Source organism: Drosophila pseudoobscura, chromosome 4, assembly GCF_009870125.1.
Source record: "Drosophila pseudoobscura strain MV-25-SWS-2005 chromosome 4, UCI_Dpse_MV25, whole genome shotgun sequence".
NCBI classification, from domain to species: Eukaryota; Metazoa; Arthropoda; class Insecta; order Diptera; family Drosophilidae; genus Drosophila; species Drosophila pseudoobscura.
Genome location: NC_046681.1, coordinates 22,340,582 through 22,355,197, shown reverse-complemented (window position 1 = coordinate 22,355,197; position 14,616 = coordinate 22,340,582). Strand labels below are relative to the sequence as shown.

The window sequence follows — 14,616 nt, the reverse complement described above, 5'->3', positions numbered from 1 at the left end:
CCCATTTTTGCCAATTGGATAGAGTATTTATGCTTTATTTCTATGCGTTGTGCCCAGCCTCGCACCTGCTGCTCTCCCTACGAGTGGCGTACACAACATTTTGGCCCAAAGCCTATTGAATGTGTGCTTTGATTAAATTTAAAATGTTTGATAATACTATTTGCTGCTGGAACACAGACGAAAGGGGAGGAGGGTAGGGTATAGGGTGGGCATAGGGGGTGGTCTGCAGTGGGTAATAGTGCAGAAGTAAATACATTAAAGGCCAATGAATAGTAGCTGGATCGAGTGGCTCCTGTATGCCCTTAAAGGCCCCCCTGGGGACAGTGCTACAATGATGCAGAAGAAGTGGTGTCCTTGGAAGGGTAATGCAAGGGGGTACAATGGAAGCTACCCTAGAAATTCACGAAGAGAACTATTAGTAGCTAGAGATATAGATAGACGTTTGTCTATGGCATGGAATCTTTGAAAGTTCTTGAAAAATTACCCACTCTACATACAAGACTCTTATGAGTACAAAGACTCCCTTTGGAGCCGAGAATTCCCAGAGTTTTTCTTGAAAAATCCACCAAAGATCGTTAAACGGGAGTCCTATATCTGTGACTTCCTCCTTCAGTCCGCCACAGCTGCCTAGTCCTCCAAAAAGGATGATAATACCCCAAAAACCCGTGATCTGAATCGCGTCAAATCTGCTCCCCTTTTTTGGGTCCAAGGACCCTAGTCCATTGCCTCCAGAGACTGGGGGCAATAGATTCAATCAATAGACATTTCATACATAAATATCGAGCATCCAATTTCCTCGTTTTCGAGCCACTGCAAACCACTGTATTGTTTTTCGACATAAATCGATTCGATTCGTTTCGTTACGATTGTGGACATTAAATTTACATCATTCTAATCATTGTGGGTCAGGTGGTGCCTCCTGTCCGCTGTCCTCTCTGTCTCTCCGTCTCTCTGTCGCTCTATTCAGATCTGGGACAATGGCAAACAGCGGGCGGGCGGCTTTCAATATTTGCGGCTAGCAAAACCCCGGATTCAGCCAGCAGAACGAGGAGCCACTGTGCCAAAGATTTTCTCCGCTCCTCCTCTGACACCCCCCCGCCCTGACTGCTCTGTGTGCCCGTTGCATACAGCAGCATACAGCAGGCAAACAAAAGGCACAAGGCAGAACGAGATGGGGAGAGATTATCAAACGACAAATAGACAGAAATCCGGCAGCAGGCAGCAGGGCAGAGGCAGCGGCCGAGCCAGCTTTGGCGACAGGCCGAAAGCAAACTTGGCCAAAACGACAGGCAACAACAATAATGGGAACAACAACAAGAACAACACAAACAACAAACATCTGCAATACACCAGAGACCAACAAATTCAAATCAAACTTACAGGCAGAGCAACAACAAAACACAAGAGCAAATCAAGAACGGAACGGAATGACCCTCTAATACGAGTAGGGGATTATACGACTATGGGAATACCCCCTAGATGTGTCCCCTGAACACTCGGACAATTGGAATTCAAGGAATAGAAGGGGTAACCTCCTTGGAAAGCTGCAAAAATCCACATTCGAAATGGAAAACAATGTTCTTCGAGGCCAGAATATTTGGTGTATTTTTAGAGACAAAAATTAAATTTCACGACTATAAATATTGAAATTTTACTTAAAATTTATTTCCTAATATTTTTTATGTATTTTATATTTTTTAATAAAATTTCCAGTTTCCAAAATTGTTTACACCACAAATATATCAATTTCCCCCCCATAATTTGCAAAAACCCACTTTGTTTTCTCCCCCTATCATAGATCCCGTGATTAACTCCCCGAAAACCCCCACCAAACCCCCTCCAAATTACAGGGTATCCCGAAAAGACTTTCCTAAGCACATCAATCGCTTGGCAACATTTCCCACTCCTACCGCGCGCAACATCTCCCCAGAGCTACACCAAAATGTTGCTAGCTTAGTGCGCATGTTGCCAAGCGGCCGGCCAAATGTTGCCACTGCAGCGCAGTCGGCGTCGCGGCGACTGCATATGTAAAAACGCATACAGGCAGCCCTGCTGTTCGCACCCGATGTTGCTACACATTCGTGCCGCCGTGTGTGTGTGTGCAGCTGGGGCTGTGTGTGTAAGCCGGGGCTGCCGTGGCCCGTCGTTTGGCAACTTCATTCTGAGGCAGCGTCACATTCAACGGTTAACTGTTGCATTCAACGTATCGTTCGCCTCGGCTCTTCGACATTTTCCCACCCGTACCGAACATTTACGCGCCTCTCTCTGGTCGTCTCGTGCCGTTCGGTTCGCGTCGTGTTTCGTACGTACGCCCTCGCCTCGCCTCGCCTCGTCTCGCCACGCTTGGAGCTTCGTGTTTCGCAAGATACGAGCGTATTGTAATATCATCATCATCGTCGTCGCTGTGCACGCGTGTGTGTGCGTGCGTGTGTGTGTGTGCCGAAGGCGTTTTCGTCGTCATCAAATCCATAACGTCATTTCGTTTGTTGCCGCTCAAACGGTGAGTGGAGGCGTCCGTGAGTCGATTCGAGCCACCAAGTCGTGTGCGTGTACTTCTGTCCATCACTGTAGCCATCTCGAGCGCGTGCAAAAGGTGTGTGTCTGTGTGTGTGTTAACGTCTTTGAATCACTGTTAAGGTGTTTAACTTCTGGCGGGGTGTGTGCGTGTGCTATTGCCCCTCACTGTGACTACTCTCCCGCACTTTTATTGTACTTCTGTCGCTGGCCATCAGTTTACTGTACTATTTCGACCCTTAAAAAGCATCAAAGACCCCCTTTGGCTTCCTGCGATCCATTCAGCGTGGGTGTGTGTACTTTTGAACCTCAGTGTGTGTGTGTGTGTGTGTGTGTGTTTTGTGCCAAAAACCCATAAAAAACCGCCTCCAAAATATGTGAAGTGAAATCATTTTCCCTAGCTTCTGTGTTGACAGTGCGCGCTAAAAGTATATTTACACACACGCACACACGCACACACACATACATAAAAAATCCATATAGTACAGAGCCTCAGCGGCCGTAAAGTGCCAGCGAGAGGGAAGTACACTCCTCAAAGCCCCAAAAGTACGCCTCCACCCCCCGCCCTGCCGCCCCCCTCAAAACGACACATTTTATGCATGAAAAAAGCTTAACCAAATGCAGTAACAACAACAACCAACCAACCAAAAAAATCTCTCCCTTTCTCTCCCAAAAAAAAAAAACAAAAAGCCCTTTCCGTAACGGAACCTCGAAAGCAAACGTCAAGAGAAAATAAAACCTGGGATTACAGCGCAAATAAGAAAGGAAGGAAGGAAGGAAGGAAGGAAGCCCAACAAACATCATGTCACGGATCGTTTTTGTATTATTCGCGGCCATCTTAACAGGTAAGAAATACTCGAAATAATAGCGGAACAGAGAAAAACACGCTAAGACCCGCTCATCAGATGATATCACGCGCCCGTTTAAGACCGGGGCCTGGGGAGTGTGTGAATAAACTTGTTCTCACCTTAAGCCCCGGCCAGACCAGGGGCTAAAAGAGTGCTAAACAAATACCTATGCACATATCGTATCGGGCTTGATTGATGAGACATCCATCAGTGCTGCAGGAGAAAGTGTTTCATCCATGAAATATCCATGATATTCGCCGGCTTGACCCATTTTGAAGCGACTGCGCATGCTCAGAGTCTCGGCGATGTTGCCTCCTAGTGTGACCTTTATTTTCGGTACAGCCACAGCCAGTGGCCTTTTTGGCATGCGCCGGCGAAAAAGGTCAAACGATTCGTTTCGAAAGGAGTCGAACAAGTCTGGTGTTCGAACAGATCTTCAAGAGACTTCTTGTAACCATTTTAATGGGCTTACAAAACGAATTTGATTGGTTTTCCACGAGCATGAAACGATGGGAGGCATGGGGAGGCAATATATATATACAAGAGGCATTCTTTTGTGCCGTCTTGAATGTGAATGGCGGGTGCTTATGACATTATGCATCCTTGAAATTAAGACCCAAGGCAACAATCATCCACTTCGAGCTCTTACTTTCATCTCTCCCTCTCTCACTCTGCCTCCTCTGTCTCTCCCTCTCCCTCTCTCTCTCTCTCTCTGTCTCCCTCTGTCTCTCTCTGTCTCTCTCTGTCTCCTCTGTCTCTGGAAATTCTATGACACGCTTTCAGAGCGTATGAGAAGCCCTGGCAGCCTATTTAATTAAAATCCTTCAATGTTTCATGCCTCTACTTATTATTTTTGTAACCCGCTGCTGCTGTTGCCGTTGCTGCTCCTCTTATTACGCCACAGAAACTCCAAGAGGGGGGGGGGGGGAGGGAGGGAGTCTGGGCTCTGGGAAAACTGAGACAGATTTCTCATTAGCCTGAAAAGAAGATGCTGGTTTATGCTAAAGCCTAACAACATTAACAGCACAACACAACACACGCGGCAGGGGCGGGGACAGCCCCCATCCCCCTCCCCCCCCCACCCACACCATGTGACTTTAAGACACAGAGAAACATTTCATTCAGCAGTCGCTAAGCCTCTCAGAACTCCAACTCGAACTCGAACTCTCTCGGCAGCGACCTTTCAAAAGGTTTTCGGTAAAAATGCAAATGCAAAAAAACTGCACAAAAAACCAAAAAAAAAAGAGGGGAAGAAGGCAGCCTCCCCATTCGGTGGGGGGCGGGGCGGGGTGGGGCACTTCACACTGAATACTTTTACATTTTTATGGGCCCTGACGCATCGCCATCGACTGTCTGTCTGGATGTCTGCCTGTCTGTCTGTTGTCTTGCAATTATAAATTTTTAATGCGCCAACTGGTTGAGATTCAGTGTTGGGAAAGGTTCCGGCCAGAATTTGAGGGATTTTTGTACAGTAGAAAAATCACAGATCGGGTTTAAAGGGGAAGGATACATATATCGAGGGCTTGCCAAAGTAGTTTCCCTTCCCTACCATCCTTAGCCACAATTCTTAACAAAACCGAAGCCCCACTTGCTTTTAGATGCCATCCATTCAATGGCCATAATACTCTGCCACATGCCGCATGTGCAGCATGTAAATAAGGCAGGCAACGCATCCCAAAAAAAAAAAAAAAAAAAACCATTCACAGTAATTCAAATGGAAGCCAAAAGGAGCTCCGCTGCGAATGCGAATGGGAATGCGAATGGGAATGCAAGTCCTGAAGTATTTAGCCATGACTGCAGCATCATCTTCTCGGAGGACAACGAGGACAAAAACGGTTCCACATTTATGCATTTTAATGGCCACCAATTGAGGCATGTTCTGGGGAACGAGAGTCAAGCATTGAATTAAATACGTGCTGTGTTTGCCTGCCCCCGGCCCTGCCCCATGCCCCCTGCCCCTACCCACCGACTGTAACTGCAATTGTGACTGTATCTGTATCTACTTTTTGGCAATCCCTCCCCCGCCACCCCCCCGCCACTCGTACACCCATGACATATATAATTTTCAACTCTTTTTTGTACCTATGGTATGGCGCATGGGGAGGGGGGGGAGTGGCATACAGAAAAGAGTAGCATGTAGGGAGCAGCACCCACTGTCCTCTCATTCTCATTCATATTCATAACATCGTTTCATTTTGGCTTTTTGCTTCGCTACCTTTTTGGTCAGCGCAAAAAAAAACTAAAGAGAGAGAGTCAGAAGAGCGCAGTTTGGTCATCAAAAAAGGACACAGAGGGAGGGAGGGGGAGTAGTGCATTTTGGTCATTAAAAAAGGGAGAAATAGTAGAACATTTTGGTCATCAAAGAAATGAGAAAGAGTAGCGTCTTTTGGTCATACAAAAATTGTAGAAAAAGAAGCATCTTTTGGTGATACAAAATATAGAAAAAAGAAGCGCCTTTTGGAGATAAAAAATATAGAAAAAAGAAGCGCGATTTGTATTCAAAAATAAGAGAAAGATTAGCACCTTTTGGTCAACGAAAATGTAGAAAAAGAAGCGGCTTTTGGTGATCAAAAATAAAGAAAAAAGAAGCGCCTTTTGGTGATCAAAAATGTAGAAAAAAGAAGCGCCTTTTGGAGATCAAAAATGTAGAAAACGAAGGACCTTTTGGCCATCAAAAAAAGGAGAAAGAGTAGCGTCTTCTGGTCAACAAAAATGTAGAAAAAGGACCGCCTTCTGGTGATCAAAAATATAGAAAAAAGGCGCCTTTTGGAGATCACAAATGTAGAAAAAGGAGCGTCTTTTGGGATCAAAAAGTAAAAGAAAGAGTAACGCCTTTTGGTGGAAAGAGTAACACCTTTTGGCGGAAAGAGTAGTGCCTTTTGGCCATCAAAAACAAGAGAAAGAGTAGCGCGTATTGGCCATCAAAATTGAAGCAATAGCCCACCACTTGATGCTGTAACTGAAACAGGAACATGAGATGGCCAAAGGACACAAAAGCTGTGGGGGGGGGGGGGGGAGGGAAATAATTCCAAAAATGAAGACCAGCTTTCGAGTATCGCCCCCAAAAACTAACGAAGGAGCAGCAGCAGCGGGAGTGGGAGTGGGGTGTGGGGAGCCATTTCCTTCCTCTTTCCTTAGTTTTCCTTCTTAGTTTTCCTTTGTCTTCCGCTTCCTAATTGTTTGCTGAAATATTGGGGCCCCTCCTCCTCCGCCACACTCCTCTTGCCTGCTCTGGCCATTGCTTCCTTAATTTATTGATTATTTGTGTGTTTGAAATTAGTTTGTTTTTTTTTTGCTTTTTCGCTTTTCATTTAAGTTTTTGGCATTTTTGGAATTTTTTTCGTACATTTTCTTTATTGATGATGGCTTCATTAATTAGTTGGCCATAATTATGAGGCAAAACAGAAAGCCTTTGATGGATATACTAGTGTATTTTGGAGAGATATCGGGGGCATCCAAAGCTTCTAAAACTGTGAAATTCTATAGGATGCTTAACATTAATTGACATTAATCACAGTCTCTATATGGCTTTTATTTATATACAATTTTGCTTAAATTTACTTCAAATCATGCAAAATCCTCCACCGCTGCTAAGCCACACTGCGATAGAGAGATATGGCGTTAGAGCGCATTGCAATCAAGTAAAAATCCTTCCTCCCTAACCATTTCTCCCTCCCTCTGGTCCCTCCCCGCAGAGCCTTCACTGTAAATAATATGCAGACTCGCTTTATAATATATATAGTTTTTGGTGCGACAAATAGAAATGCACAATTTCATGACTAATTTGCTGAAAAATGACTGAACAATGTCAACAAAACACACAACTTTTGCATGCATCCTTTTGCATCCTTTGGATCGTCCTGTGGGTCTGCCAGGTCGGTGGCTGTTTGTCTGAATATGTTGTTGGGCGTGCACAGGAAGTTGGCAACGCTTTGGGGCATGTTGGAATTTTCGGGTATCCAAAGAGAGACAGAGGGAGAGTGGCGGCTGGGGGGGTAGTGCGATATTGACAAAGCGTATGCCAGGCAAATTAAATATAATGGGGATCTACCCTATTTATACTGCCCCTCTGCCGCTGGCTCTCCGCTGCCCCTCTTTTTGGAAAACCCGCTGAAAAGTAGCTCACAGAAACAGAGAGAGAGAGGGAGCCGAAAACAGTTGAAAAGACAATAAAAGAAATGAAAAGGAAAAAGTTGCAGCTTATGGAAAAGTTGCTCGTGTTTCCCCACTTGTTGTTGTGTTGTTTTGTTGCTTTTTTTCGGGTGGTGGGGGGAAGGGGGGCTGCCCCGTCGCACAATGGGGGCTAAAGCACAACTTTTTTGATCGATTCGAAGGCACTGAATTGTCTTTATAAGCACGTACGTACGTACCCATCGATTCCAGGAAGCGTGTGCGTGTGCAGACTTTGGTCCGAAGAGGCTTTCGAGGGAGCGGCAGGACAGGTACAGTCTCAAGAGTGCACAAATAGAGTACAAGCCCCGGCATAGGGGCTTAGTGAAAGGAAAACATATGTTTTGTGACACACAAAACGATTTCAAGTGGAAAAACTAACTATTTTTCAACTATTTGGAAATTTAAAAAATTAGGAATACATTTTGAAGCTGTGAGTTTTCTAGGGAAACGCTTTTTGTTCTAAGAAATATATTTTATTGTGGGCACAGAGTCCCCAGGGCGAAGTGCCAGCCCACCGATGGGCGCTGCTGCATGACGCATGCTTAGAAATGGAATTTCGCTTAGAGCTTTAGAGCAAGGAATGAATCATCTTTGAATATCTATCTATATCTATGACTTTGTATCTACAATTCTTTTCAATCAATAACATCTACTGTTTCCATCTTATCATCTATCTCTTAAATCTGTCATCTTTCTTCTCATCTACAAACCCAGTCATCATTCATGCAAGTTCTATACAAAATAAGGTAGAACCTGCCTACAAAAAAGTTTTCTATACAACGCATCCATTTCCAGATCTTTTTCCTATAAAATCCCCTTGAGATCCGATAGATATCTTTTTTTCATATACAAAAATGTGGCCTTTTATGGCTACTGATTCATGAAACCTTCAATCACAGCTCCACGCTTTGTTTCATCCATAAACCACATATTTATTTATATCCTAGCTATATTTTCCGCCCACTCTTAAAGCTGTCTTTCCCCTTTCTCTATAAGAAAAACAGACCTCTAGCTTAGAGCCAATGAAATTCGTGTAGCGCAGATAATTGCAATTATTATTGTTCTATTTTGTTTTGTTCTCTCAATAAATATAAATTACTTATTCCGTATAGAAACCAGTTGTTGCCTGCCAAAACGATGATTCAGAATCTATGTATCTGTCGCGGGGGCCTCTGTGGCAGTCGGCAGTCGGTAGTTACTCATGCAGCTGTTTACTTGACCAGAGACGACACACACATGCCCGGGCTCGTAGTCGTAGTCGTAAAAAGAGAGAATAAATAGTAATCGACTAATTCGTAGAGCAGTTCTTCGCTTGATTGACTCTCGAATGCGCTCTGGCTGGCTGGCTCTGGCTTTGGCTTTCTTTGGGAATTGTGTCAGGTTTTAGTCTAGATTCTAGATAGTTTTTGTGTTGCTGCATTTACTTGCGCTCATTGCAGTTTGGGGTCTTTGATTTGGGTCACGATTCGGCCAGAGATAAGACCTCCATATAAACAGAGAGACACCTGCTATTGCTCTGTCTCTGGCTCTCTGTTTGGGGCAATGTGTGTGTGTGTGGGCGATTAGATAAGGTTTATGTTGCTGTCAGGTTGCTCGGGGGACAATGACAGAGAGTCCCTTATCAGCAGAGGAGCACACACACACACACGCACACACGCAATCGTTGATAGTGGTCGCCGGGAGAGTCTTAGTGGGTCACGATTGTTGGGGGGGGGGGGGGGGGGGGGGGATAGAGGAACGAATGTGCAGCGAATGCAATTCGATGCGAGACAAGTGCCATACGGTTGGACATTAGCTAATTGGATATGTAAAATAAGAGCCACACAGCCACAGAGCCACAATCGGGCTCCGATCTTTTGGCCATAAATTCAATTAAAATTTCATCAAAACATCAACATATATCATCGGTTTATCCATCTAAAAAGTATATTGTATCTGCTCTATCATTTATCATTTTCATGGCGTGCACTAATCAATGATTTTTCTAGTGCCACGAAGTGAGTGATTGAGAAATGGATGAAATTATAATCAGTGGGATAATGAGTGGCGCGTGGGGGCGTGGGGGCTTTGCTGATGGCCCTGGGGCGTGGCATTCCGTTGCAGTTTTCCCCTAATTAAATGTGCAGTTTTAATTAAATTTACATGACTGACTAAAGCACACAAATTGACACACGGACAGAGGGACGGACAAGGACTGAGGGACGGACAAGGACTGACAGACAGACAGATGGATGAATAGATGGACACTCGCTGAATAGCTTATTGGCTTTGGGTTTTTGGGAGCGGGTTTTGGGGCCCCAAAAAAATAATTGAAAATAATGTTTTTGCGCGTGGCGGCATTATAATTATTAATTATATCAAATCATAATGTATTTTGTAGACAGATAATGAATCCCTGCACACAAAATCTACCCATAAATCCATCCACACATCACACACGACAAAAAAAAACAGAAAGAAAAGAAAAACCAGTTGTTAAATAATAATAATTCAATAATTCAATGCTTTAAATACTGCAATCAAGATGTATTCACATTTGTGAATACATGAATAGATAGTCAGGGGCGGAAATGGCAAAACACGGGGAAAATTGTAGGAAAAAGAAAGCAGAAAAAGAAGTAAAACAAAGACAAAGATTTTAATGAATAAAAACATTGCCTAATGAATGAAATAATTGGATTTATTTTTGAAATAATAATGATTTCAAAACAAAATGATTTAATTGGAAAAAAAATTAATAAAAAGAAAACTAAAACATTTAATAAATATACAAATTTTTTAAAAATAATTAAAGAAATAATATAATAATAATAAAAATAATAATAAATAAATAATTTAATGAAATAATAAAAAATAAAATAATAATAATACAATATTATTATATAATGATTAGAAAAATAATAATCAAATTAATAAAATATTATAAATATTTTTTTCTTCGTTAAATCACTAAGAAATAATTTTGACAAAATTTTAATGCAAATTGAAAGAATCGACTGGCCAGATATATTTTTCTTTCAATAAATCAAACCCCATTAATACTTCAATCAGTAATACCCTCTCCCAGCCCCGCCATGAGCCTATTCTTTTCTTCTTTCTATAAAAAATCACAAATAAAACCGTAATTAAATCATAAAATTAGAAAAAAACCCAATATAAAAACCAATTTGAGCCGCACAAAAATAAACCGATTGATCATCTTCTCCCTCCCTTCTTCCAAGAACCTTTTTCATCTCCCAAACCTCTGGCGAAGCCTAGTCAAAGATCTAAAGATCTCCAGCAAAGTTCAGAGACCAGACTCACCTCAACAGACCCCTTCCATGCCATTCATTGGCCTTATAACATTTTCTTGGTATTAAACACGAACCCTGTCCCCGTCCCCGTCCCTGTTGCTGCCCCTGCAGAGTCTTTCGGCTATCTCTTTCCATATATCTAAAATGCTAAAGTTTTTCTTCTCTTTTCTGATTTTTTAATTTTTGTATCTCACGGATACAACACAGCGCCAAAGCTGTTTTGTTGTTTGTTGGCCAGAGAGCTCCATGGCCTGGCCTGGCCTGGCATGGCTCACAAACCGGTTTCAATTCTGTTTTACTTATTTGTGCTTCTCTGCTTCTCCGCTTCTCGTTTTCCTGCTCTGCCTCCGACTCTGTTCCAACTAGTTTCCATTTTTGTTCATTATTACTTACTGTTTTATTTTTTTTATTTTTATTTCTCAACATTTCTACAAGTATTTCTTTTGAGCATACCCCTTGATAATTGCTCAGGGGTGGGGTATGCTGAGTGCTTTGAGGGCTTGGAGGGGAATAGAGTTTATCCTTCGATATCTAAAATAGGAAATATATATACCAGCTACAACCCAGCATTAACTTCATTTGATGGGCATACTTTTATGACCCATTTTATCGACTTTTCGTATAATTATACCACATAAAAAAGACTGTGGTGTCTTGATTTTTATAGATATTAAGCTCTGCTTGGGTTCGATTAGAGATGAACCTAGTATCTATTTGTCCAACAAAATTCCAAACGATTCTTTGAATTTCAAAGCCAAGATCAAGAAAAAATGCTTCCATTTTTCAAGCTCTATAGATATAAAGCTCTGCTTTGCTTCGATTAGAGATAAACCTAGTATCTACTTGTCCAACAAAATTCCTAACGATCGTTTGAATTTCCAACCCAAGATCAAGAAAAAATGCTCGAAATTATCAAGATCTAGCTCTAAAAATACTTAAAAACAATCTCTTTGGATACAAAAAAAAGTTTCCAGTGCTGCAATAGGTTTTAGAGCCACTTTAAAGAAGAGATCTCCCAGGCAGATACCCTGGAATCCACTTATAGATCCCCAGAAAGAGGTATCTTCATGGTCTAAACATTATTCCTCGTTTTTTCCACTGATTTGCCACAAATGTTCTCTCTCTCTCTCTTGCTCTGCTTTTTGGGTCTCTTTCAAGCGTAAAAACCAAAGCACGCACACATGCGCAATGTGCCCCCAGTATCTCTCTCTCTATGTGTGTGTGTGTGTGTGTGTGTGTGTTAATATTTTTAACTGTTATTATGCTTTTTGTTGCTGCTGCTATTTGTGGCTCTCTGTTCTACATTATTGCCTTCCATTTTGTGGCCCGTCTCTCTTCTGCCGTTTGTTGCTCTTTTCTCCTCCTCCTCCTCGTCGTTTCTTTTTTGTTGGATTGTTTATACAATGGGGTGTTGGTCGACTGCTGGCAGAGACTGTAGCCAGCAGAGACGTCCGTGTGTGTGTGTGTGTGTGTGTGTGTGAGGGAGAGCGAATTGTTAAAGTTAATTATTTTATATTTGTATTTCCAGCACGTTGTATTTGCTCAACTTTTTTTTCTTTTTTCTTTTTTTTGGTATTTTCCGTGTGGTTCGCTTCTTGCTGTTTGACTTTTGATGAAAAGAAAAACGAAAAAAGATATGTGAAAAAAAGTCTTTTGGTAGGGAGGCTATTGGCCCGCTGGCTGGGTAATTGACAGTTTCGTTTCAGGTTCCCAGAGGCTATGACCCATTTTACGGTACCTATTTTTTAGAGCCCCAGAACCTTGGGCGTGGCATGGCAGAGCAGAGATCGTCGTGAGAGTCCAATATTTGCACGCACTTGTGCCCGTGTATCGTATAATTAAGAGACCCTTGCAGCAGGGCAGCGGGTGCTAATGAACCACACCCAGGGCCACACGGTGGGCACAGTGTTGTGTGTACAGTGTACACCATAAATGTATGTCTAAATTTGTTTGTTGCTGAGCCAATTATAGAGCCTGGACGGGGGACAGGGGACACAGAGAGATGACATGACACGAGAAGGCTCGTTATACGTGCATTGTTGGTTTTACCAGGGGAGGACCACCTACAAAAATAGACAATTTAGCACTTACAGGGGGCCCTGGGTCCAGTGTCCTGGGTTCCCGGGTTCCTGGGTGTTTCTACACCTTCGACAAACGCAAACATTTGCCTTGTTCCTGTTGCAGTTCCAATCTCTGCCATCTCACTGAAAACTGTTTAATTTGATAAATGTCCCCAGCCTGTTCGTGCAACAAAACAGTTGTCGGGCCAAGCCACATGGCATTCCCCTCCCCCCACGCCCCTTTTTGTGGCTCTCTTTCTACCGCCCTGTGTGTCGTTTACTCATTTATTGGCCAACAGACAATGGCTTGGGGTTTCTGGCCATTGTCAATCTCTTGTTCATTAGGCGGACAACCAACAAGATTGAGTGACTCGCCTCGACTCGACTCGCCTCGAATCGGACTCGACTCGACCGAGATTAGGATTGATGTTAGCATATTAACATGTCAATTTGAATGCTATTCGAAAATTATGACAGCCAGCGTGGGGGGAGACAGTCCTTCCTCGATGCTAATTCGTTGTGATTGGATCTAGAGTGTTGGCCATTACGAAGGGGTTGCGATAGTTCTTCGAACAGTTTGAAGGGAAGGAAGGGGGGAATGATTTGGTGGGGCATTACGTCTAAGGTTTGACTGGTGATTGGTTAAGTTTTTCTACGAAAACACTTAAAATCAGCAAAAATAATAGGGTTTTATTGGAAAAAGTCCTCGATCTACCATATATGGTATATAAAAACCTAAATAGGGAGATTTTGAAGTGAAAAAATCCTTAAATCTGAATGATTTTTGGTAAATATATGGATAAACACTTTAGTTTTCTTTGCAAGAAATTTATTTGGAAAATTGTGTGCTCCAGAAGGTTAGATATATACGAGTAGGTGGAAAAATCACTAAAACTTGATAAATCTTAGCAAATAGGTAGATACAACCTCTATCTTTATATTCAGGAAAGATAAGCTTCATAGCTTCAAAATTGTAGGCACCACCATAAAAGGCGCAATTTTAAATTTTAAAACCCAAAAAAATAACCCCTAAAAAGAATAAAATATCTTAAACTATATTTTCCAGCCTCAAATAATTTAGGAAATACAAGAAATCGTCTAACCTCTAGGGTCTTCCCTTAACCCACCCCAAATACCCTGTAAAACGGGCTATAAAAAGCCCTAAAAGCCTAGGAAAACGGCCTATTTATACGTCGTGCGTGACTAAACCAATAGACCCGAGACCCCCCCTTTCATTAGAGCCAAAAAGTGAAAAGCTTTGGCCATTAAACTGCCTGGCCTGGCCAAGGCGGGAAAAAAGGTACAAAAAGTACATAGAATTAAAATTAAATTTAAATAAATTTCACAACTCACGCACTTCTCTGGGGAGTTTCCCCACCCCCCAGCCCCCATTCTCTCACTCTCACTCTTTCTCTGCCTAGCCCTGCCTTTCTCTGTGAGTATTTCTGTATTTTTTTTAGGCTATATTTTTGTGTTTTATACGTAATTACTTTCTAAGTGAGCGTGAGCGAGTGCGTGAGTCAGACGGCAAAAGTTTTTCACTTTATGGCATTTAATTTTGCAGAAAAATAAACCTGCACAAAAAAGGGCTTGCCAAGACAGAGAGAGAGAGAGAGAAGAGTGGAGTAGAGTGAGAAAGTTGTTTGTACTAAATGCCCCTGCCAGATCCCCCCTCCACCCCCCCTTTGGGGTCTTAGTCACGCCTGTTAACTTATCGCTGAAAATGAA

General features: G+C 42.5%; 1 protein-coding gene across 6 annotated transcripts in view; it reads left to right on the top strand.

Annotated features, from left to right (window-relative positions):
* Positions 1–3,204: 3,204 nt before the first annotated feature.
* Fas3 (fasciclin 3) overlaps positions 3,205–14,616 on the top strand; it is a 95,978-nt gene continuing 84,566 nt past the window's right edge. For all 6 annotated transcript variants that reach the window (XM_033379404.1, XM_033379403.1, XM_033379407.1 and 3 more), the window contains exon 1: positions 3,205–3,359. In XM_033379404.1, coding sequence (XP_033235295.1) covers positions 3,317–3,359 — 43 coding nt within the window. In that variant the 5' untranslated portion in view covers positions 3,205–3,316. The remainder of the gene's footprint in view (positions 3,360–14,616) is intronic.